Genomic DNA, 26,568 nt, shown 5'->3' on the forward strand with positions numbered 1-26,568 from the left:
GCAACACAAGTGAGGACTGGAAGGAGGATCTAAATGTAGTTTCTGACAATTTTGCTTTCTCCTGGTTTAAAGCCCATTCTGGGATACATATATTACCAGGGAATCCACAGGATAGTCTGCTTTAAAAATGGTGCTTACAGTCCTACTATAGAAACATAGACACAAAGCGAGTCAGAAGGGCCTTCTTGTCCGTCCCTGAGCTCCAGCCAATTCCGCTCATGCAATCCCCAACATGGGGTTGTCCAATCTACATAGCAGGGATGTTAAACATTTCTTTTAATAGATAACAGCCGCCTGAAGTGGTTAGAATGTGCTGTCATCAGCATCGACCTTGAAAACCGGACCATAAATGATCCTGGAATTGATGGAACCTGCTGCTGTGCCATCACTTCTATGCGGGACTGATTATTATCCCCTGGAACAACCCCCCTGCAGATGAAATGCCAGGCAGTCTGTAGGACACCCCGCCCCAATAAATAAATAAATAAATAAATAAATAAATAAATGGCAAACTTGAGAGTTGCAATGGTTAAATTCAGCTTGTTTGCTAAGTTTGGTCTTCTAGGTACTCCATGGCCACTACAGATGCCATTTTCTTGTTTTTTTAAATTTGGGCGCAGTAAAGTATGCCAGGAGTTGTAGTGGAGAGTAGAAGAAGTGGTGTCTGGGCCACATGTTGCCCACCTGTCCAATACAATGACCCCATACAATGACCTGTGGTCTGTAATCAGAAGTAAAGGCAGTGTATTTCCAAGGAACATTTGTCTTCCTTAGCATCATTCTTAAAAAGATAGTTATCCTGCTACTTATAGAAGGCCTCCTGCCACCCTTGCACATTTATCTCTTATCTCCTTTAGCATTGTTGTCAAGAGAAGATCAGATTCATGTGCTTTAGTGTGAGTTTCTCATTATGCCAGAATTCAGGAAATTGTGATTAAAGGAACATTTTCTGAATAAACCAGGATTATGCTCCATAGTGTAATTTGAACAAACCATAGTTTAAACTAACCATGATTCCCCAAGATCATGTAAAGGGCTCAATCTAATAATATCTTTCCATCATCAAAAGAGAAACTGCCAGCAGAATGGATTTCCTCTCATTTTTTTGCTGCCCTACAAATATGCTCTGGAGGATCGTGGGGATCCTCTGGAGAAAATGGGGTCAAGTGGGGATTGAAAAGGGAGCAGAAAACAGGGAAGTCGTTTTGCACAAGTAGATTTGTCCTGCACAGCATTGGATTCAACCCATGATAAGCAACTATAGTTACTTTAAATATAGGTGTAAGATGGAAAATCCTTTCCATCTCCTCTTTTGCTCTAAAGAAGAGAGAAATGGACAAATGAGCCTGAGTCTTGTCATGGATATTGTGCTTAATTTTAAACTACAAATTTAGATTATGTCTGAAAGGTCCTGCTATATTTTTAGTGTATATATGTAGTATATGCCCTATAGATGTACTATGAAAGAGAGAAAAAATACTTTTAAAGATCTGTGCACTATACATATGTGCCCCAAAGAGGCATACATTAGTGAGGTTTCCCTCTTATGTCTAAACTATGCATACTTTTGAAAATGCACCCATGTCCTATTATGTGCAATGTGCCCATTAGGGTTATTCTTCACTAAAGATATCAGTAAAACAAATGGACCACACTTGCTGATTATGACCATGTCCAATTATTTCTATATATAAGAACATATTTTTTAAATTTAACTGACCGAATGAATGGAACAATATTCAGCCTCTGGATTCTTTCCAACATGCTGTAGAAACTGCAGACTGCATTTATGTGCAGATTTACTGCTGCAGAGATCAGGAGATGGGGGAAGCTGAAGCCACTGAGAGCACACACAAAAAGGGACTATAAAGAAAAGCATCTTCTGAATACAGTGGCTGTTACAGTGCGAAGCTCCCTGGAGCACGCAAGGGTTGGCACATAAAATGTGCTCTAAGAACATCAAGCAGCATATAAGAAAAGGGCATATTGAAAACCACAATAAACTTTAGAAACTCCCCAACTGAAGATTTGTGATGCTGCATGAGCAAAATTGGCCACCTATCTATAGGAAGTCTCCAGAAAGCAAAGCAAGATACAAGCATCCATTTCAAGCATAGTTTCCTATCTTCAGCTACAGAAAGCTGCATCAGGATTGCTTGCCTCAATTATTTAAAGGATAGGGCAGGGGGAAAAAACATTTACTTGTCTATTTAGTTTGTTTTTATACCACCCAATAGCCAAGGCTATCTGGGTAGTCAAAAAAGTTAAGAAAAAGTTAAAGCATGCACACAAACATACATAAAGGTAAAATTAATCTAAATGCTTCAGACTCGACATGTTATAAACCAGCTTTCCCAAGGTTTAGACTTCTCAGATTTCATAGACTGTTTTGCTGCCAAAAGCTAAGGCAGAAAGCAGGAACCACCCTGTGACTAAGTCAAAGCTTTGTACCATCTAGCAGAAGAGTGGGTAAATGACATGCTTGCAGGCTCTACTTCTTTCATTATTTTTTACTAGAAATCTGCCATCGGCTGGTGCCAAATGCAGAACAATGGCTCAGGTGGGTGGATATAAGTTAAGAACTGAAGAATAGAGTGCCTCTGAACAGCTCAGCACACAAATTGGTTATCATACCAGAATCAAGCTCTTAAGTCCTTCTGCACAAAAATCCACTCCTTGTTTTCCCATAAGCATTACATGTTTATTATCTATTCTGGGGTAGGTTGGTTAGGAAATCTTTTTAGTTGTTGCTATTGTTAGACAATTCCGAATTTGGGAATCCCAAATTTTGGAATTTGGGATGGCCCGGGAGCCCCCTTCTGACTCGCTCTATTTCTAAATTTAATGAAAACCAGGCAAAGATTTGCCTTTAGATTCCAATCTTCCTTCTGCCCCTTTCCAGCTAACACACAATTGCCTGCTCTGACTGGCAGCAGATTCCCAAGGTTTCAGATGGGTATATTCCAGCCCCAGTGGCAAATGAACAAAACATTTTCTGCAAGGAAAGCAGGAGGTCTACCACTCAGCTATCCAGCTCTTCCCTTGAATTATTTCTTTGCTGCCAGTGCTGACAAAAAGTAGGCCTGTGTCAATCCTGCCAACAGAGTTCATCAAGGTGTTGAACCTAAGGCTTCTCTACCTGTAATGTCATATCGGGGCTCTTACATCCAGAAACAGTACTCAGGAATTTCAGTGACAATCGTTGACTAAAATGGGATGATACCAAAGTGGGGGCAGTGGCCACAACTGAGGAGCAGGTAATCCATATCCAGACAGATCATGACAGGCTATGGAAGTGGGCAGGGACAACTGGATGGCATTCAATGTGGATAAGTGCAAGATCTTGCACTTGGGACACAGGAATAAGTGTCATAGGTACAGGATGGGGGACACGGGTCTGGTGAGCAGCACCTGTGAAGGGGATCTTGGGGTACTTGTCAATAGCAGGCTGAACATGGATGAGCAGTGTGACAAGGCGGTTAAGAAGGCAAATGACACTCTTGGATGTATAGCCAGAAGTGTGGCTTCCAGATCCTATATGTTATGTTAGTTGTGAAGTTGTGCCCAACCCATCACAACCCCATGGACAACATTCCTCCAGGCCTTTCTGTCCTCCACCATCCCCCGGAGTCCACTCAAGCGCACACCAACTGCTTCAGTGACTCCATCTAGCCACCTCATCCTCTGCCGTCCCCTTCTTCTTTTGCCATCAATTGTTCCCAGCATTAGACTCTTCTCCAGGGAGTCCTTCCTTCTCATTAGGTGGCCAAAGTATTTGAGTTTCATCTTCAGTATCTGGCCTTCTAAAGAGCAGTCTGGGTTGATCTCCTCTAAGACTGATTGGTTTGATTTCCTTGCAGTCCCAGGGACAAATCCAGATCTAGGCAGATGTTAATACAGGGTCACAAGAATGGTAGCTAGTTTGGGAGAATGACATATGAGGGGAGATTGAGGGAACTGAGTCTTTTCAGCCTGAAGAAGAGGGGATCTCTGAGGGGATCCTTTAGCAACATATAGGTATGTGAAGGGATGTCATGTGGAGGAGGACTGTGACCTGTTTTTCCCTGCAGAGGAGGGCAGGATGCATTCCAATGGGGCAAAGCTCAAGGAACCAGGCTTCAGGTTGGAAGGTATGAAGGCCTACAGTTTGGCCTCCTAAGAAATGGGATGGGTTGTGATGGACATTCACATGTTGGAGGGTACATGAGCGGAGCTGGCTGAAGCTGGATGTCGGACTAGATGGTCTGGGAGGCCCCTTCTGGCTTACTCCCCCACCCCCCGCCCATGTTTCTATGTTCCTTGAGAGGCTCAGCCAGGCAGTTAGTGGGCTGACTGAAACTTTCCTAAGGGCCCTTTACCACGCTGCACCACTGCCCTTCACGCACACCGTTAAATGATGCTGCAGCAGGACAGGCTGACTGGATCTGAGCCAGCAGTGATTGACCCAGCAAGGATCTTGGGGTTGTGGTAGAGAACCCAGTCGATGAACATGCCAAGCCAGTGCAACGTGCAGATGCTGTGAAAAAGGCAGGCTATGTGTTAGGCATAGTTAGGAACTTAACTGAAAACAAAACTGCCTGTTAATACAGATATTTGGTGTGACTGCACTTAGAATATTGTGGACAGTTTTGGTCACCCCCTCCCTCCTGAAAGGGCATCACAGAATTGGGAAAAGTGCAGAGAAGGGCAAACAAATGATCAAGGAATTGGAGCAGCTCCCCTGTGAGCAATAATTACAACAGCAGCAGCTTAGAAAAAAAGGGTGAGTAAAGCGAGACGTGATAGAGGTATTCAAAATTAGAGTTTGGAGAAAGCGGAAAGGCAGACATTCGTCTCTCTCACCCATAACACTAGAGCCTGTGGTCATATCATGAACTTTATTGGTGGAAGATTCAAGACAGATAAAAGGAAGTACTTCTTCATACAGAGCATAATTAAATTCATTACTACAGGACGTAGTGATAGCCACCAGATGGGATGGCTTTAAAAGGGAATTGGACAAATTCAGAAGAGAGAGCTAACAGGGGCTTTGTTGGCTATATGCCTGTGCATACCAGTTGCTGTGGAGTTTGGACAGGTAGAACTCTTGGATGTATCCTGTTTGAGGGATCCAGTGGACAGCTGGGTTATCACCATGTAAATGGAACAATAAATTGGATGGGTCGTTGGTCTGATCCAGCATGGCTTTTATGGCATTCTTAAGTTCTTATGACTTTATCCATCCTGATCTTTTTTATAAATCTACCTGGAATGCAAAGTAACCTTCCCAGTCTGCAACAATCCAGTCCCATAGGATTCAAATGATACATTAGAATACTTGGTTAGGAGTTAAGCAGAATCTCATTTATCTTAGACTCCCTTTTTCTACGTCTAGAATATGAGCTCTTATACTAAAGATGCACAGTATGTCCATAATTATATCTGTCCACAATAGTCAGTCATTTTTCTAGTGCTAATAATATTGGAATGTGTTGGTTTCTTTGACAGTTTTCATGCAGTATTAAAAATGCAAGCCGCATACAATTCTATGCTTATGTTTTTAGGATGAATATTTCAGATTGTTTTAAAGGCACCATAATTAATAAGGTGCTTTATATCTGTGTTACCACTGCCAACTCCCCCGACAATCTAAAAGACAGAATGCAACAATTAGTAGAAATTTGCAAAATAAACACAAATAGAGAAATTGTTTCACAATGATCTTGCAATTTTTTGTGAAGAAAGTACGGCTTTTATTAAATCCATTCTTTCGGTGTTTCATGGATTGTCAGGCACCTTTTCTTTTTGCTCTCTGCTCATCAATGGAATCAGGGTTTTGTTTAGTTTGTTTCCTCCAAATTTTGTCCTATTTGTGCTAATTCACATTAGAGTCAATTTGCATTCATTAATGCAAATTGACACTAAGGCAAGTGTGCAATTTTGCAATTGTTAGGCTACACGCACTCTAGACAGACATGAGGCTGCCCTCTGGTAGAACAGGGACAAGACTGCATTGGGAAGAGTATTCCTTTAAGTGAACCATTTATCCAAGTGTCTGTGCTCTGGAAGGGCTTGTTTCTTGAACAAGGCGCATTAGTTGACAGACATATATCCTGAATGAACATGGTGGCACATTATGGTCACCATGCAGAAAGCATTGAAAATAGTCTTGCTGTGATGAGAGATCTGAGTCCCAGCTCTTACCTTCTGGAAGTAGGGATGTATGAGAATTTTAATTTTGGCAGTGAAATCTCAGGGATTTTACTGGTTTGGCCATGGAACATTTCCTTCTGTTTCTACCCACTTCTCAGTACATTGATCTAATGTGTGGGTTTTGGATTTCATTATGTGAACATCACTCAGGCTCACCTCTTTTGTATTTTGGCTCTGCTTGACTGGTATCAGTCTAATCCCACCTGCTCTGCTTTGCTCAGGAATGAGAAATGAAACTGGCCATTTTTTGGTCAACTATTCAATATGACTTTGCTGAACTAAGTGAAGTAGTATGTGGAGAAGATGAAACTAAAAAGAATATTTACAAGAAGAATGATAGGAAGACTTGCATAAGCCTATTCATAAAACATTAATAACCCTCAGCTCCGCCATGCAATCCCATTTGTGCAAATTTGAAGCCCTGAAAAATAATTTTCCAACTAACATGATCACATTTGTGCAAATTATGGGACATCACCCCCCCCCCATTTGTCTATTTAATGTGCACCAAAAAAACTGCAAACATTTCTAAACTCAGGAAAAAAACCCCTCACTATGTCAGGACACAAACAGTACAAAATCCAGTTGGGCCTAAGCAGAATTCATAGTATAGCACATCCCTAATTGGAAGGGCCCACCCTATGATTAATCACATCATACTATGAGACTTCTTGAAAAGAAGTATGCACACTCACACTGTTATGAAGGGAAAACCACATGGCAATGCCTTGCATTTTCTACCTTTTGCTCAGGAATTGCACGCCGTGGGGTTGCCATTTCCAACAAGCCTCCTGTAACAATACTCTGTCCACACATCTGAGCTGAGGGACAAAATCCAGCACATGCCTTATGGCTAATTTTGGCTAAGGAAGTCCACTGTAGGAGGTTGAAAGAAAAAGTCCAGTTTCTCCATGAACCAACACTGAAGATCAAAACCACATCATGCCCCTGGATAGCAAGTGAGCTAGAACAACCAGAAGGGGAGGTAAATGCTCACTTTTGCAACAAGACTGGAGTAGTAGAAACGGTCCTGACAGGATGTGGGCAGTTAAAAGGAAAGCTCTATAAGAAAGTCTATAGTCCAGGCTTTAGTAAACTGGCCTCGCAACTGGGAGATGTGGTTTCTAAGTCTCATTTCTATTATTGTGTAGCCATGGGGTGAGCCACCATCTCTCTGCATCTATTCCTCCACTATAAAACAAAAGTAATAGCAACCTATTACATAATGTTTGTGAGATAAAATACAGCTCTGAACAGGGATGGGCAAGCTATGGGCTCCATGCACCCCCACGGCCATTTTTGTGGGAGATGGGCACTAAATTTGCAGCAAGGTATACAGAGTGCAGACACCATGTTTGCAAGGAGAATCATGCTCCTGGGAGCCTCATGAATGCATGATTTTGCTTGCAAATAAGGTGAGCAACTCCCACATGCCGGTTTTCCTTGCCAAATTGCTGCATCTTTTACTACCAGAGCAACAGCAATTTCAGAAGGGGTGGGGTGTGGTCCCCAGATGTTTCCCACTCCAATTTAGAATGTAAAGTTTCATGCACAACGGAATGCGGAGCCTCCATAAACCACAGAAAGCAATAGCAGAACCTATAGCACATGTGTGGTATCCTGCAGTTAATCAGTAAAAAGAAGTCATCATTAATGGAAATACCATTGTTTTCAGTTCCTTCAGCACAATCCTACATATGTTTAGTTAAATATAAGTACCAATGCAGTCAGTAGGGCTTTCTGGCATTTAAGTATGCACACAACTGCAACCATGATTATATATTAGATACAAAGAGTGTTTTGTGGGGTTGTTCAGATAATAAAGCTCAGTTCTCTCCATGACTAGTTTCTAAAGATGTTCCATGTATTGAAATCTGAGGTGGGGCTTATGAGCAGCCAACAGTTCCAACCATAAGAAACTTAATAATCCTGTCAAAGGAGAGCAAGAGGTTGTTGCTGCTCAGTTACAAGATCTGAGCTATTCTTACATTTGTAAGACTTCCTGTGACCCTAATGCATTTCTTATTTTCCTGCAAATCTCATAATGGAAATGATGGGGAAAGGATGGCCTTCTCTGAAATATTACACGTTTAGCTATTAACATTCCCATACCGATCTTCCCAGACTTAAAGCTGGGGTTTTCTGTATGTGGGTGGCCAATGGTATTTGGGTGACACAAATGGGTACTCGATGGCAGTTTGGTTTGAGCAGCTGCTATGCTAACTGACCATTGATGATATTTTGCAATGATAGTCTACTGACTTTATTCAACTATTTTAGTGATATGGTGTATTAAAGGTTAAGGTATTTCCCCACTTCAGTTTGTTTGATTCCGGGTCTGTGCAAAGACTGTGAGAAGGAGCCTTTGACAAAGTTGGTGCCCTCCAAACGTTGAGATTTCTTTTGTTGGGGGAAGAGTCACTAAGAACTAAAAGGCTGTGCAATGCCTTTTGCACAATGCTTTCTGAAAGTTAATGCTGGGCCATCTCCATCTGAAAGAATGCTCTGTCTCTTTCTACCTCTCCCTCTTTCTCCTCACCCCTGGGAGAAACTGATCCTCTTGCCTGAGATGTGAACTGGTTGTTGGCAGAGGGCTTTTAAAATTAGGCCAAGAGCTGCAGTTTGCTAATCCCACCTCTTTGAAAAAGCAAGTCTCACTAAGGCTATAAACTTATATGCAGTGAGTTATGAGAGAGTCTCACTGAATTCAATGGCACTTACTTGTAAGTTGACATTCATAGGATAGTGCTGTAATGGAACTGAAGTTAAAAAGCAGCAGTATTTCGAAGCTTATAACAAATAGCGTTGGCAGACAACCTGACACTTTCCAGATATTGTGAACTACAACCCCCATTCGCAATATCCAACATGGTCAATGATCACTGATTATATGAGTTGTAGGCTAAGAGATCTGAAGGACACCCAGTTGCCTACCTTTCTGTAGAACAAGTTAGATGGAGCTGATATTTGCACCATAAACTTCAAAACTGATAGAGCAAAAGACTTTTTATATACAAGCCAATTCATATTTTCCCAATCTGAATAGTTCTAGCAAGTGCCTCTGTTTCAAATTTGCCTTCAGATTTGGGTCTGGATCTGCACCAACATTTCTTGACTAAAGATAACTAAATGAATAAATGTAACTCTTAAAACTCAAGTTGGCAATATCTTTGGATGAAGAAAAGAAAAAGGATTTGAGAAACAAATCTTGAAAAGGCACAAAAGGAAGAAATACTTTGGTTTAGCCATGACAGCTCCTTTAGGATGCGCAAGGGTCCTATTTGTAGTAAAATACTAGGTTTAAATATAGATATATGTCCTGAGATTCTCAGTATTTGATAAAAAACAATGGAGGTGGAATAATAAAGCATTATTAACAAATTTAATAACTGCAATTATAGCTAAGAATTGGAAAGTAAAATATGATTACCAATTGTCTGATTGGCATAGAGAAGTATGAAATATAGCTAGTAATGGCAAATTAACATGTGAGATTAAAGTGAGAAAAGGGCATATAAAGAAAAGCAGGTTTAATGATATTTAGGGTGTATTAATTGAGCATGTTTTTTAAAAGGGGAAAGGATTTGAGTCTTTGAAAGAAACATTACAGTTTCGGAAGAGGGGAATGTCCTGAAATGTTCGCATGAGGTGTGTTTTTTGTTTTTAATTTGTAACATGTATCATTGGTCCTGGTGGTGCGGAACACTGTAGTGTAAGAATTATTTTAATTGTATGTTTAACTTTATATGTTTTTGTTTTTAAATGTAGTTTTTGGTTGTATTTTACATTGAAAAATAATTAAAATATTATTAAATATTACAAGCAAAGGAAAAAAAAGAAAAGGGGGGTCCTACTTATTACATATTTCCATAAAATGCTCAAGCTATTCAGTTTTCATGCATTCCTACAGGGGACAGCCTGATTGCCCCCCACTCCTGACCTAACAGGTGGACCAGAATTCAGCTAAGCTACCAGATTTTTCTTATCTCCATGTGCTGCAACACAGTTATTGGGAGTATAAACATTTCAAAGCATGAGAGAAGATGCATCTAATAAGCATTTGAGAAGATTTAAAAAACACTGAAAAAATAAATGCAAAAGAATTATGGATTAAAACATGGGAAAATGCCAGATTTGTGTACTTAGTTCTCCTTTGCATTTTGCAGATGGGACAAAGAAATGCAAAGATGAGTAACAAAGAAGAGAAAGAGTCCTTCAACCTTAGATTTTACAAAAACAAAGTGTGGAACACCTCATTCCATGACATAGAATCACAGTCTTGGAAGGTGTCAAATATACGATCTTGTCCTTCAAACTCCAAATCTAGAGCTCAGTGTAGGAAATTTAGAAGTATAGTATCTGCATTAAAGGAGGGCACCAAAACATACCTGTTCTGGCTGGAATTTGTGTTGCGTGAGTTCATTTTTGGATGTCCTCATTGATCCCTGAGTTTCTCCCCAGGACCCATGTCATGGGTAACACACACTGGCTTCCAGTCCAATTCAGATTTGGGACAACAATTGTATATGATAGCCTTCTCCAAACTGGTGCTCTCCAATTTTTTCCACCAGTATTTCTGACCATTAGCCAGTACATCTGGGGTGATGGGAGCTGAAATCCAAAACTTCTGCTGAGCAGTTGGTTAGTGGGTAATGCTACACACAGTTACCTAGGACTAACACTGCATTGAGTGGGTCATACTACTGAGTAGAAATGTGTAGGAGTCCACAGTGCATGTGTTTATCTGGACAGGAATCAAAGGGACCTAACTCATCTAACTTTTGTGGTCAGCCTCTTTGTTTGCAACCATGCTTTATTCTACAAGACTGTACAAAGAAGCGGACAAGTCTGACATAATGGAGACCAGTTTTTCCTTTTATAATCCAAGGGACATGTGGTGTCCATTGAGAAGCATCATCTGGGAATGCATGTGTGGGTGGAAACATCCTTCGTGGCAAAAGACCACAGTATTACTGCTAAATTAAAGAAACATCTGAATAGCTATCCCAAATAAATGGAGAGGGATTATTGGAACACCACAAGGTATTTTACTGCTTCATTCCCACAGGGAAAATATGATAGCTAAAAGTAGCCACACTCACTGTGGTAATTAAGTGGTATTTTTCTCCTAGTAAAACCCATAAGTATTGTTTTAATTATAACACACATACCTCCACAGAAATAAAATCTGGTTATTTCCGTAAGATAACACACAAATGCAAATATCAAAATAACAGTTTGTGACAATGATACCCAATTTAACTTTCAGTTTCTTTCAGTCAAAATGGCTTCTTGCCCATGACCCCTTCCTCATCTTGAGGCAGTTCCCTCTCTGGAGTGGATGTTTTGAAAGCTCTTTGCAGGCCAGAAAGTATATTTGGTTTCTACAGGAGCAGGTCTCCCACGCCAGCTGACTGGCTACAAAAAACAGGCTCCAAATAGCAATCAGCAGCAGCACTCCAAAAACAATTAGTGGACAGGAGCAGGAAGGAAAGCCCATACAAAACTTTAAACTGGGAAAGAAACTTTGATGCCGTATATTTTAAAACATCCTCTCCCCTGTGTCCATTATAAGCATGAGTTATTCAAAAGGAAGGGGAAAAATAGACATTTGTCTTTTAGTAGAGCTCATGCCAAATTTCATAAAAAATGTCTCCCTCCACAGCATACTGGACATATCCAATGATATGGAATGCTCATTTATGATTGGTTGCCATCTGTACATGTCTACTTGGATCAAGAACACAAACCAGAAAAATGGTGAGATTTTCCATGTTTTGCTACTCAATTGCCAAAAATGAATTTCAAGAGAATATGTTTTTTCCTCCAAAAAAAGAAAAGGGATAAGCCAGTAAGCTTCCATGCCTTTTGTCAAAAGTGCCTGTTAAATCTGTCACAAACTAGGAAAAGATCTTCATGTTCTAACATTTTAACACCTTGATTTGTATCATTTCCAAGATGTCTTAATTTTAAGATGCTGTGCATCCAATCACTTACCTAGGAGCAAAAGGTATTCATCAAAACATTTGGGATTTTTTAAGGGAAGCATGGAATAATTTGAAAGAACTACCACATGGCAATCATATTTCGTAGTAGTTTGCAGTGTCTTTAACCATCTAGTGCAGCGATTCCCCAAGTGGGCAGTGGAAAGATCTGGGTGGGGGGTGTAATTGTGGTTTTAAATTTGCAGTAGAGCAATAGACCTAATACAAAGAAAGGGCTGTGGCGGTGCGAGGACTGTTGCTCAAAAGGAAAGGGGGCAGCAGCCTGAAAAATTTTGGGAACCACTGCTCTAATGTATCAATCTGTGAACGTGGTTACCTGAAGGACCACCTGCCCCCATCCAAGCTTGCTCATGTTCAGTGCAAGAGGGCTATCATTAAAGAATATTAGTTTGTTGGCTAGCAGACAGAGCTTTCTATGGAATTCCCCTCCCCAGAAACGTGTGTGACTTCAACATTAGTAGAGTCTAAAAATGTGTAAATGCTTTTTTAAAAATTCAATCTGCATCTCATTAATTGCACTCCCTAAGACTGCACTGTTGTATACTGCTCAGAGCTCTCTTTGGTTATTGGGTAATATCAAAATGAAATAAATGCATTTCTTAAAATAAATTTAATAAATGTAAATAAATACATTTCTACTGTTTAAATTTATTTAATGTCTGATAATTTTATTATTATGTTTTATTTGAAAAATTTACCCTACCTTGTGAGCATTTTTATGTCCTGAAAATGCAGTTTTTATATCCCTGTGTCTTATCCAAAGCTTCTCGTGGTGATTGTCACTGTGGTAAATGTTTGATAATGCTTCTCTGCCAAATAAATCATCCCTCAGTAGATACTGTTCTTTACTATTATGAGTATATATGCTGCATGTTGCATACAGACACACTTGAAATGTATTTTATAGCAAATAATATTTTACAGATGCAGTTGTGGAACGTTAAATTTCACTATGAGGGCAACAAATTTCATTGCTTAAGGTAATACAAATCAGCCTATCTCACAGAGTTGGCATGTTATAACTGCCGGGGGAAATGAGTTGTCCTGAAATAGCACAAAATGTACAGAAACTTTCTGCAAATATGAAACAGCCCTGAAGCAAAATGGAATATCTGAGCCACAACACAGGCATTGCCATGTATGTGTCACCTTTGGTACTAGGAGGTGGATGGAAAAAAGCAGGGAGGGAGAAGCAATCAAGTAGTCAGGATTGCTATGCTGACTTCCAACCTCTCCCTAATCCAGCACGAAAATATGCTCCTTGCCCGGAACCTATGTATTTATTCATTAGGTCTGTATACTGCCTCTCCACCAAGGAGCCCGTGGCAACACACACATGGCAGCACACACCGTTTATCCTCACAACTACCCTGTGAGGTAGGTTGGCTAAGGGGCTGGCCTAACCTACCTCACCATTGAGTCAACCAGTGAGCTTCATGGGGACTAGAAGTGGGGTCCCCCAAGTCCCAGCCCAACCCTTGCACCACCCCACCACACTGACTTTTCAATTTACCTACAAAACCCTCTTCTTGAAAATATAATACCAATGCAAATAAAAATATTAAAGCAAAATTCCAGTAGTTAGACATTTGATCTCCTTTCAGGGTGTTCCAATTTATTAATTAACTATTAACATCCCCACCCTTCTTCACTAGAGCCCAGAGTTAAACCTAATATGGGATGTCCATACAGATGAGACTGATCAGGTTGAGACCTACTTAATGTAGCAATGTCACATGTATTCAGAATGGTTCATCTGAAGGACACCAGTACTATGATCTTATTCTTCCTTGATGATTACTTAGTCATTTTCAGGTCCTCTACATCAGCTTCAACCTGGCATTGAATCTGAAGTCATGAACATTTTAGTCTCTACTTTATAAATATGTGTGATCAAGGTCTCTGCTCAATTCTTCTAACTCTCTGGTAGCTATTTCTAACATGTTGCAGGTGAGACCCTTATTAGAAAGTTAAAACCTACTGAAAATTGACTAGCTGTGCTGGAAATACAGAGGAACGTTTAATTTGTGCTTCTTACTGACCTGGGTAATGGTAAAAGAAAAAGGGAAAGGGAAAGGAACAAGCAAAATTTTCAAAGCATGTTAATGTTACATTTGCTGATTTCATAAGTCCATTCCATTCCATTTTTGTATTGATACATTTTTAAAAGAACCACAATACTTCATATATAATTATGTGGTTTTGAATGGATCTTTATGAAATATATACATTTAAAGGAATATTTGTTCTAAATGCATTTTATTGTAATATATATTTTAAAATGCATTTTGGTATATTTTTTGTCCCAGGGACTGAGTCACAAAAGCCACAGATAGGTAAAATCTGAGGCTTATTAGGTTCCAATCTGCACATTCTGATCCAGAGGGGTGGAAAACCTCTTTTAGCCCAAGGTCGAATTCAATAACAGAGAAGGTTTCAAAGACTAGATTCTAGTGGTCAGAGGGGCTCACGGCAGGGGTGGAGCAAAAATACAGAAATTGCCAGTATCTTGTAGCTCAAAACTCTTACTGGCTAAATGTTAGCAGAGGAATCTCAATCTTTCCCAAATGTTGGGAAATATTTGGGGAAAGGGGCTGAATCCTGGGAGTTGTAGTCCAACACACTTGGTGGGTTCCAATTTTGAGGAAGGCTGCCCCACCCAGTGCCAGCAGGTGTTCCAATGCATACACAGAGCTCTTGTGTAAGCAAAGGTCTCCAGGTTGACTTCAGCAACAGGGCCAGTTTTGTGGATAGACAGGTAAGGAAAAAGTGCCTGCTTTTGCGGACAACTGACAACCCAATGCTTTAATGAAGCATTGACTTAGGGCACATGGACTTAAGAACTAGATGAGATTTATGGATTGGATTCTAAAAAGTAGAAAGCTACCATTTATACATTCTTTCCATTTTTACTATGTATTTTTCAGAGTTTACAGTGTTACCAGTCTGCCAACAATCCAAAACATACATGTGGTGGTAGAGAGTCTGGCAATAAACGGGATGAGGCTTTTCTGCTGAGCTAATCACATGGAACAGTGCCTTTGTTTGGTTATATAAGTTTATAACAGGAATGATGTCATCTCAACAGTGACTGAAATACTGCTAAAAAGCAATTCATCATTTCAGAATTAAATAAAAGGATTGAAAACATACGTGCAATTTATCTTTCCAGTGGATCTGAAATGATTGTCATGAAACGTGTACCTTGGAGGCCTCAGATGATGCCATCCGTGGCCTATTCCTGCCCCAAGCAAGAATAGGGCAGGAGAGACTCGACTCATCCCTGCCTGGCTGTGGTCCCCTGCTCATCTTGTCCTGGACAGTGTCAGTGGGGTGGAAGCCATCTTGCTCGCTCTTTGGAATGGCTCCATTGCACTGTAGCTTTCTGGCCGGGGAAATTGCAGACGCTCTGGGCTCTGAGCCTTTGCCATCCTGCTGTGGTGACTGTGGTTGCTCATTTTCTCTTCCTCCACTCTGTGCCTCTTCTCTTTTTCTTACAGTGTTTTAAAAGTTGGACAGGGATGCCAGAACTCGGCTGCTGGAGGTCCCATATGACTGCTGGCCTAGATCTATTGACATTCAACTACTTGCTAATGCAGCAGAGCCAATGGGAACCTGTTGCAGGCTGGCTTCTGATCATGCCTACATTGGATAACAGTGGTGTCTTTTCACCTTGTATTTCAGATAATCTGGTTGGTGATGAGTGACAGGATTATGGGGAATTAACAGCTGAGCTACCATCGTGCCTACAGTGTAGCTCAGAAACCAAGAGGCTAAGAAAAGGGTAATCTGCTTTTCAGTTCATATATATTGTCAGAGTTTCCTAGATGGCTTTAAATCTGCTACACATGCTCTAGAGCCTTTGCAGAATCAAGATCTCTACACAAAGGTTTTTCTACCTGCCTTTGTAACTTCTACTGCAGAACCTCAAGGTAACCTTATGGCATAGTGGAACAAAGTGGAATAAAGCCGCTAGTAGAAAGCCACTTTGTTTCACAAGTCCAAAAAAGACTGCATTTTACCTGTCCCTCCAAAAGAATGGGAAAGATGTCAGAAAGCACAGGCGTAACACTGCAAGTTGACAAACTCTGTTGCCACATGCAGATACTGCAATCTGGATAGTTTTAAGATTAAGCTGAGATCTTCCTACATATTACTTGTAAGCTGCCTAGGAAGGCCTTTGGCAGTGATACGTGGCATATAAATAGATGAATGAATATTGTACTTGCAATTCTAGATTACGCTGCCGTTATCCTTCAAATTTCACATTTCTTCAGATTTTACCATACAGTTAGTTCAAAAATGTACAACAATGCATATACAAGTGTGTATTTAAGTATAACATGCTGTTGGAAATGTATGCTTTGAAAGAAAATATATTTCGGTATATACAGATTCCAATGCATATTTGAAGTCAAATATCAATCTAATGACAGAAAGTGAAGAGGAACTAAAGAGCCTCTTGATGCGGGTAAAGGAGGAGAGTACAAAAGTTGGCTTGAAACTCAACATTAAGAAAACTAAGATCATGGCATCCGGTCCTCTCACTTCCTGGCAAATAGTTGGGGAAGAAATGGAGGTAGTGACAGGTTTTATTTTCCTGGGCTCCAAGATCACAGCAGACAGGGATTGCAACCAAGAAATTAAAAGATGCTTGCTCCTGGGGAGGAAAGCTACGGCTATGAGAAGGAAGGACTCCCTGGAAAAGAGTCTAATGCTGGGAACAATAGATGGCAAAAGAAGAAGGGGACGGCAGAGAATGAGGTGGTTAGATGGAGTCACTGAAGCAGTTGGTGTGAGCTTGAGTGGACTCTGGGGGATGGTGGACAGGAAGGTCTGGAGGAATGTTGTCCATGGGGTCACGATGGGTCGGACATTACTTCGTGACTAACAACAACAACATTCAAATCTGAATTTTCAATACAGTTTGTTGTTATAAAAGCTGGAAAAGGAAAGATTTATGAATGAGTACATGCAAAATGGATACAGATCAGAAATGTGCACACCCATGGCCAACTGGGTCATGCTGGAAGATTTAAGGCCATTTTTCTGACTAAACTTTCATAGCACAGTTACGTATATGTACTAATTCAGTCAAACAGCATAGTGACACAAAGACAAGTTCTTCAGTCTTAGATCACAGTACAGCTGCTTCTTGCATTACGTCAGGTGGGCTTGTAGCAATCACTCTGGGGACTTTTCTTTGGAATCATGCTTGCTTTGTCATGTCTGAAAAATTACAGCATTCTTTTACCACTTCTAGGATGAGCAAGTATCAGTGCTTGCAATGCATCTTTTTAAAACCCCTTCACTTTTTGAGGCAAAGTACTAGAGCTTCAAATTATCAGGTAGGGAATAATTAACAGTTATGGAGCTAGATTTTTAATACCACTATTGACATTTAGAAGAAAAGGGGGAGGATCATCTTCAATACCTGTTCATTTTTACTGATTTACTACTTTAGTATAAAGTTTGACTGGCAGCTGTTCTATCAGAAGCATTGTTCTTTAATCCCGGTTGTGTGAAGGACAGCTTGGGGTTATTCAACCACAAGGACAAGGCACTCTGCATGTATTCACAGTGTCATCTGAATCACAGAGCTGAGCACTGCAAACTGGTTGCAGAGTTTAGTCCTTGCTGAAATAAAACCCTGCTTTCCTCAAGGTATGTTCCAGGGTCTGATGGCCAACTTAGGACTTTAGGTTTAATTCTGAAAGCCTTCTATCTGTAAATACACCAGAAAGGGAGGAAGAGGAAGAAAGGAGGGGAGAAAGAGATGTGGATGTCAGAAAGAGAGAAGGGAAAAGTGTGGCAAAGAGAATGGAGCCTTCAGCAGGAAGAAGGTTTCCCACCAGCCTCTGCACAAGAATACCAGCAGCACCACCAGCAGAGCTGCGCAGCCCTCCACGAAGAGAAAGCCAAGCCAGATTCAGCTCTTACGACCCTCTTTACTATGCACTGCAAACAGAAAGCAGCTGTTTTTCTGAGAAATGTAATCTAACTTGAAATTCAGGAGCACAATAATATCGGACCTGGCCTTCTAAATCTTTGGTAAGAAATCCAAAGTGGGTGGCATATCTATTAACAGCTCTTAAACCATCCATCTTGAAGAGGGAGCAGGGCCCCCCGAAACACCAGCCTCAGCAGATCTTAGAGCCAGGTGGGTACTGAGGGAATAAAGTGCGTCTATATGTATTAGATGATGTCATGTCATGTGTTGTAATATATCTTCATTAGATATTAAATGCATTACACATTTGGAAAACATATTAGCTGAACTCCGATATGGGGAAAAGGACCCAGCGGATTTAAGTGGTTTCAGTCTAGTTAGTAAAGCATAATGAAGTTATCTCATTAAAATTCCTCCTGAAGTTTCAGGGAAACCCTAATTTTTCAGCCATATCTGTGAAATAAACTTTTTTAAAAATAGTAGGCAAGAACAATGTTGAACATCAGGGGAAGTACTTGCAACATGGCTCCAGAAATAAATCTTCTGTAAGGAATAAACAGATGTGATCACTCTGCAAGGAACTTCCACTGATATGTGGTTCAAAAGGGATTGTGTGTGTATGTGTAGGGTCCAAATAAGTGCGGGAGAAGGGTCTCTTGCATTGGGTGTGGAAATCTGAGGGAGATAGCCCAGGGCGAAACCCCATTACAGTGGGAGGAAAAACTGAAGCTAAATTGTAGATTCTGCTTGAGGATATTTATGGGAAAAGATTTCTCTGGTTCTACGCACCAGTTAACCAGATCTTGTGAGATTTGGTGAAGCCAAGCAGAAAGAGTGGTAAAGCCAAACAAGCAACACTGGAAGCAGGGGATTCCTGGCCCAGTGCTTCTCTAGGACAGAGTGGGTCTGTTTGCACAATTCAACTAGAACTTGTGGGGTGAATGACAGAGAGATTTCCTTCTGGTTCATGCTTTCTTTAGAATGGACAGCCTTAGGTTTCCTTGTGCCTAGAAAGGAACAAAGCACTGTTCAGTGTGGGAGACAGTGTGGGACAGTGCTGCTTCTAGGATTTGCAGTTCCAAAATATATGTGAGTAAGGGTGTGATCCTGTGCATGCTTAGAGAGGAAACGAGTTCCACAAGTCCCAGTGCTTCCCAGCTAGTCATTCTGGTTGGGGAATCCTAGAATGTGTAGAACTTTTTCTTTCTCAGCATGCTAGAATTGTGCTCCAAGTGTCTGGTTTGTACACATTGCCTATTTAAATATAAAGGACCATAAGATGGGGGAGCCTTGATGTACCCCATGGACAGTTAGCACTTGGACTGCAGACTGAGTGGGCTCACCGCTTGCCAGGTTGCAGTTTTTCTGGTTATTCTGAATTGCATTTCTGTTTCCATTAGAGAAAATAATTACTATAATTTAAATGGAAATACAATGTATCAGTAAATTTATGCACAGTTTTGGTGATGCATCTCCATTTTTTTTTTTAACAGAATAAAAGTGCCCACTCTAAAATCCACAGTTACATCCATCTTTCCATCTTCCTGACCTGTAGTTTTCTATGCACAGGTATTTTCTCCCTCTCTGAAGTGGTACCAGTCTGGACTATGATCTGCTATTTATGAAAACTAATCTAACAGGGAAAAGCATATTTTGTGCAATGCATTCTTCGTGATGGGATAGTTTTATTACTTTCAATGATAACATCAGATCTCAGTGTATTGCAGTGACTCCAGAAACATGACACATGATAATCACAATTCCGTTTTTCACTTGTTCTTCAAGCATGAAAAAAGCAAAGTGCTACTCACCTGCTCAGGGTATCTACTGCCAACTATTTCTGCAACAGTGTTAAAGGAATCAGCATCTGGAAAGGTTTTGGCCACCATCTTCAGTGTCACAACAACTTTAGTGCCTCGAGAAGACAGGCGAGCCATCAGTTCAGCATCTTCCACTGTAATGCAGGCGGTGGGAATCTTGGGTACATCAGGTCCATATGACTGTATCCCAGTGTGGGGGCTGTACAGAAAAGCAACAAAATCACACACTGGAGGGATGTTCAAGGATTTCATTGGGTTCACATTTAGAGCAAATTGACCTGGTCCAGCTCTCTCAGAGTGATGAGTGGATTGGAACACAATTAATGCTGCAGTTCTACAGGTTTTCGGATGCATTTCTCCCTGCAAATGCATATCAAATATATTTTATATTTTAAATGAAAATACATTCAGAAATGTGTATTTTAAATGAGCATGCATTTAGATATGCCTATTTTAAAGAAAACTTGTTTGAAGATACTTAAATTCATATTTGAATATGAAGTTATATGCAGATTTATAATTTGGAATGTCAGATTAATGTAGAACTAGAACAGAATGGACTTATGGATCGACCCATGGGAAAACAGACTAGCCTGGAAAGGAGAGACTCAGCCCTGGAGACATGTGACTCGCACAGCTCTGGAGTTTAATGACCGGGGCAGAATCTGCACTGGAGACTTTCTTTCCGAGTCACTACCGTGCCTCCTGCCCACGCACACACTCAGTAGCTGCTCTGGGGGAACATGTTAACGTGGAGGCAGGGAACATCTGGCCCATGGGCCCTATCTGGCCTGCAGAAGGGTGCTCACCCATCTGGTTCTGGGTGCTTCCCACTGTGTTAATGAATACTGCTCAATATCCCCTGTGTTTACAATGCAACAAAATGCCACATACCAGTGCATGGCATTGTAACTGAGGGAGAAGTAGGAGTTTTGAATGCCATGTTTGCTTTATCATTTACTTTAAAGTGCAGCACGTGCCAGAAGCTACAGTACAGGGCTGTCATTTTGCTGTTTCTAGTTATTTTTTGTCCTTTTAAAGTCTGGCAAATGCACATGCACCTGTACAACTGTGCAGGCATGCATTTTCGAAGATAAAGGGAATATAGTTATTCACAGCTGTGCTGCTCTGTAGGTGTACACTAAAAATAGCCACCAATATTTTCTTTTATACTGACTCCAAGATTAAATCAATCCAGAGCCTTCCCTAGAAGGAAACCTGACCAAGCTATCATATTTTGGGCACACAATGAGAAGGGAAAACTCCCCAGAGAAGAAATTCATGCTAGAGAAAGCTGAAGGGAGAAGAAGAAAATGAAGACGAAATATGAAGAGGAATAACTCTATAAAGGAAGCCACAGACTGGAATGTACAAGATCTGAGCAGGGCTGCCATGGAGAGGACCTTTTGGGGAACTTTCATTCAAAGGGTTGCCATGAGTTGGAGAAGACTTGATGGCATGCAGCAACAACAAACCAGCCAACTCAGTTAGAGATGGAAGACCATGGTTTCCTATGCACAATATTTTCCCCCTACCTGAGGTCAAACATGAAATAGTGTAAAACAGCTTCGACCCTTTGAAGTCACAACCACCAGTAAGCGGTAGAATACAGCTAGACTGCAACATGCATGATTCAGTAGCACACAAAGACCATCATAAATGTGGCCTAGTTTTCATGAAGCCTCAGGATATTACAGGAGGAATAACAGATGGACAAAAGGTTGCGGGGTATATCAGGTGCTTCATGAGCAAGCCAGATGTTACAGTACCAGGATAAAGTTCTACTGCTGGATTGGCTGAGCCTATGCTCTACGATCTTAGTTTGTACAGTATTTTAACCTAAACCAGTGTGAGAGCCAGTGTGGCGTAGTGGTTAAGAGCCTGGGACTGGGACTCAGGCGATCTGAGTTCTAGTCCCCGCTCAGCCATGGAGCCAACTGGGTGACTTTGGGCCAGTCACAGACTCTCAGCCCAACCTACCTCACATGGTTGCTGATGTGGGGATAAGATGGAGGAGGAAATGTCAGCTGCCTTGAGCCCTTTATAGGAAAAAGGCAGGATATAAATCGAAAAATAAATAAATAAACAAACAAACGTATAGATATGGTCAACTGATTAATCATCAATAGCAAAGTCAAATGAATGGCACCCCAGCTGATGTCATTGCTTTAATTTAACCATGCTCTGTGGACTCAGGTGCTCCCACACAAGCCCAACAGGCCCTTTAATGAGGTTATAAGTGATGGGGGACAGGTTGACTGAATTTAACGAGGCTTCTGTGGTGCACCTCAGACAAGCTCTTGGTGAGCAACAGGGTTGTTGTCAGAGTGGACCAGATGATGCTCTGAAGTGCCACTGGAAGCTTTTTCCCCCCCAAAAAATAGGATTGGTAAATTATGACATTTCCATTGAAAGAGTGAAGGACACCAGTTTAGAGCAGGGGAAAACGGTAAACAAAAAAGCAATGGCAACTCATGATTCCCCCTCCCTCTAACAAATGTTTTTATGCAATGTTTAGAGGACAAGACATCAATAAACTAAACATGAAAATTATAGACTTTCTCCAACAAGAACAGAACTGTAAGAGGGAACTCTCGAGCCCATCCAGATATCACCAATTCCAGTGCTGCATATTTGAAATGATTGTTTAATGCTGGCCTGCCAACTCCTGTTGGTACTGCGGAGCAGAGCAGCTGCATCTTGCTAAAACACTGAAAATGGTTGAGAATATTACTTTCTTAGCCATTCATTGCTGCATTACCAAGTCCTAACCCTGAAATCTTCCATTAACAGAAATATGGATTTATTGAAAAATATATTTATATGCTACTCTTCTGGCCACAAAGTCACTCAGAAACATAATGAAATAAAACATCCTTTCAAATGCAAGAAAAACTTTTTTCTTTTAAGTCCATTACAATCTTCGGTTCATGCTCCTTCATCCCAAGTCAAAGAATAGATCCATGTTGTTATTTCTGTTCTGTTTACAACAGCTTCTTGTTTACATTATGTTGGATTTCCTACAGATAGCATGTCAGCGAACAACACTTTGGTCTGATTCAGACATAATGTGAAGTTATGGTTTAGTATTATGAGAAGTTGCAGCAAGCTTCAGACCTGCACCTTCCCCCCGTTATCTCCTTTCAGTGCAGGGGAAGAAGACTAAAAGGTCTGAACAAACCACTGTTTCCTATTATATCCAAAAATAAGGAAACTGGAGTTTAGTCTAAGAGAGATCAGTCAGTCCAAGATCTGTAACTGCAAGTCAATACTGCTCTGTTTAATAGGTTTGATCTCAATTTGCTTTCCTGATTTGGAGAAACTGGACAAACCAAAGTTGACTATGTTTTTGGGGGGGCGGGCAGGAAGAAAAGAGAAGAGGGAGTATATTTATGTATGTATTCATGTAATTTTTTTGCATCCCACCCTTCACAGTGTCTCAGGGAGGCATATTTGAGCACAGAGTATATGAGCATAAAGTTTTTCTGACCTTACAAAACTCTGAAGGAGGAAGCATGATATCTGAATGTAGCCAATGACTTATGTAGCTCTCCCAGGGCCCAGTATCCCTCCTGAAGCCCCTAGATGGAAAAAGATTTACTCTCCATTGGAAAATGCCATTATTCTATTGTGCGATCTTTCTTTTTCTTTTTCATTTTCAAATGATGAATTTAGAGTTTAATTTGGCAGCAAATCCCATTGCGTACAGTGCGGAATATTTCCATGTGCCTGTGCAATTTCCATTGAAGGCTTACCCAGTGAAAGGAGCTTGAGGAGGCAATCTTATGCATGCTCAGACAGCAGAAGATCCTACAATTCCCAGCATGTCTGGCTGAGGCACACTAGGGATTGTAGGGCGTCTTTCTGTCTATACATGCCTAGGATTGTGTCCTAAATAATGCATTCTACTTGGAACTACACTATATTCCATGGGAGGTTGTGAGCTTCCACGGGAGGTCGCTGAGGCCCCATCGGTGAGGGTGTTCAAAAACAGGCTGGACATGCACATGGTGGGCATGTCATGAGCGGAGCTGGCTGGAGCCAGGGGTCAGACTAGGTGGCCTGGGAGACCCCTTCTGACTCTCTCTGTTTCTATGTTTCTGTCTTTCTCATGGGATCTGCATGTCAATCCAACAATACCTTTCTAGATCCTCTCAGACAATTAGATGTGTTTTTATCCTGCAGCTTTAAAAATGTTCAGAGAACAAATTTTACTAGGCAAGTGTCGTACATAACTGGTGTGCCATATAGGTTTGATTCATCTTTGCTAAGTTCAATGTAGTCCTAGAGAATTCTTGGGCCTTTCACCTCACTTCATTTTACTTTTCTAATCTTGGTTTCTGTGCTGTCAGCACAAAGGACTGAAATACTCCTTTGTATCTTGGTATCTCTCTAGCAGGATTAAGGTAAAACAATGCTTTGATAAGGACTGGAAGAACAAAAGGAGATGTTGAATATCCTAAGGTGGAAAAGGACATGTGATCAATTGCTTAAAATGCAGAGAAAAGTAAAGCAAGTGATTTTTGTTTCTAGGTTATATCCTGAAACTTAAAGAAACTGTTGTTGAAAAGTGCCATTCAAGGACCCTTTTCAAGTAGGGGTCTTTTCTGGTTCATGTAAATGCAGCATATAAATGCAGGACTGTGTGCCTATAAAAGTCAGGCTGCAGAAGGGAATGTGGAAAAGTTGTTTCCTGGGTTTTCTGGGATAGCGTTATAATATTGTGGTAAAGTAATCGATTTAAGATTTTGTCTATTTTTTATTTGTAGCAAAGCTACAATTTTCCCATTTCTTTTTTAAAAAATCTCTTCTTACATTTACCATGGCATGTATTACTCCACTTTTTTGACTAAAGTAAGTATAGGTAATACAGAATTTATCTCTTGAGTTCTTTTAAAATTGTAATGTCAGTATAATACCTGTCAAATTCTCAAAAGAACAGATGTGCTAACTTCACAAGAGATGTTCCATTGCCTAGTTAACTGAGCCACTTGAAATCTGATCTAAATACTGGGCAAGTTAGCATGCTCCAGGAAGGTAAATACATGGAATATGGTGTTTGTTAGTTTGTTTTAAATCAGATTATTGGATTATTTAAATCAAGCCCATGTTTACTGACCTTGAAATGTGTTAGAGAGCCAGTGGGGTGTAGTGGTTAACAGCACAGGACTGGAAATCAGGAGATCTGGGTTCTAGCCTCTGCCCAGGAGTCAACTTGTTGCATTTGGGCAAGTCACAGACTCTCAGCCCAACCAACTTCACAAGGTTGTTGTTGCGTGGTTAAGATTGAGGGGGAGAACGATGCAAACCATTTTGTAAGAAAAAGTGGGATACCAATCTAATAAATAAACAAAAGAATAAAAACCCGAGCAAAAAAAAATACATTCTCTGATTATGTTGATTTTAGAAGCAAAAATATAGGATAAGACACATGTGATGATGGCTTTCCACAGGATTTTGATGCCACAGGAAGCAATCATAGTCCACCCTTAACAAGGGTTGGTGGTAACAGCTTCACTATGAACAGCTGATCAGAATAGATTTCTTGTTTCATATGTGTTATATTTTTGAATAAGCCATTTTTTCTTTGGCATAATCTGGAAGAGCCCAAACCAGACTGCAAGGCTGATTACATTTTTCTTTTGCTCTAAGGAAGGACGTGAATGTTTGAAATGAATCTGACATCAGCTTGGCAATAAATCATTTCTTACACCTTCTCAGTACAAGAAGTAGTACATTGCTTTTAAAGTATTTCTAAGGGAAACAACACCTATTTTGTGCAGGAAGCTTCTTTAGCTACAAACAATATTTCTCCAACCAGAAAATGAAGTTTCTGTGCTCTTCTTTGTTCCCTGGAGGCTTGCAGGGAAAGCTGGTAGCAACAACAAAGCAAGAAGGCAGATACAGGCAGGAAGAAGGTAGGACCTTGAATAGCTCCAAGTTGGTCGTGCCAGCTGGAACTTTGTCCTTCTAGAACAATAGAATTATGTTGTCTCAGCAGAGAGGAAAAACTAACTGAAGCCTTAGGCAGGCTCACAAGACTGTACTTTGGTCAGCCACGCCCTTCTTGGAGAAGCTGCCTGGATCGCTCAACTCTGCTCATCTGATATTGTAGCCTAAGAATTCTGTGAGGTTTGGGTAATGGAGAGATTGTCAAGGACTGAACTTCTAAGTCAGGGACAAATGGCAGGACTCTGCCATCTGGCTGGTGGGGGCGTGAATAAGACACCAGCTGCCCTACCCCCAAGGAAGTAGCTGGTGCATGGCCTTTGTCAGAATTCTCTGTTGCTCACTAGAAGGCCAGAGGGCTGCACAGGATATTATGTAGTCACATATATTCTAGATTGTAGACCGTTTCACTTGAAGGGAGAATGCCAGTTAGCACAAGTATGTATTAGCAGTCATGCTCACTAGGCAAGTGTACGTTCATACTCATTGCACTAATGAGAATTAGCACATTTGCACAAGTGAGCATTAGTACCAATTACACAAATTAGTGTAACTAGAATATTTTGTTCTAAATGGATTCCATCAACAAATAAGCAGCAGAATGAAAGACTCCTGACAATTCACCAAACATAGACAGAACAGATTTAATAGA

The 26,568-nt window shown here is 40.7% G+C and overlaps 1 protein-coding gene across 8 annotated transcripts in view; it reads right to left on the minus strand.

The window, feature by feature from the left end:
- CPQ (carboxypeptidase Q) overlaps window positions 1-26,568 on the minus strand; it is a 202,958-nt gene that overhangs the window by 115,030 nt on the left and 61,360 nt on the right. For all 8 annotated transcript variants that reach the window (XM_044424419.1, XM_044424420.1, XM_044424418.1 and 5 more), the window contains one exon: window positions 19,959-20,166. In XM_044424419.1, the coding sequence (XP_044280354.1) occupies window positions 19,959-20,166 (208 nt within the window). The remainder of the gene's footprint in view (window positions 1-19,958; window positions 20,167-26,568) is intronic.

The sequence above is a fragment of the Varanus komodoensis genome, unplaced genomic scaffold (genome assembly GCF_004798865.1).
Source record: "Varanus komodoensis strain SLA01 unplaced genomic scaffold, ASM479886v1 scaffold14_1, whole genome shotgun sequence".
In the NCBI taxonomy this organism is placed as follows: domain Eukaryota; kingdom Metazoa; phylum Chordata; class Lepidosauria; order Squamata; family Varanidae; genus Varanus; species Varanus komodoensis.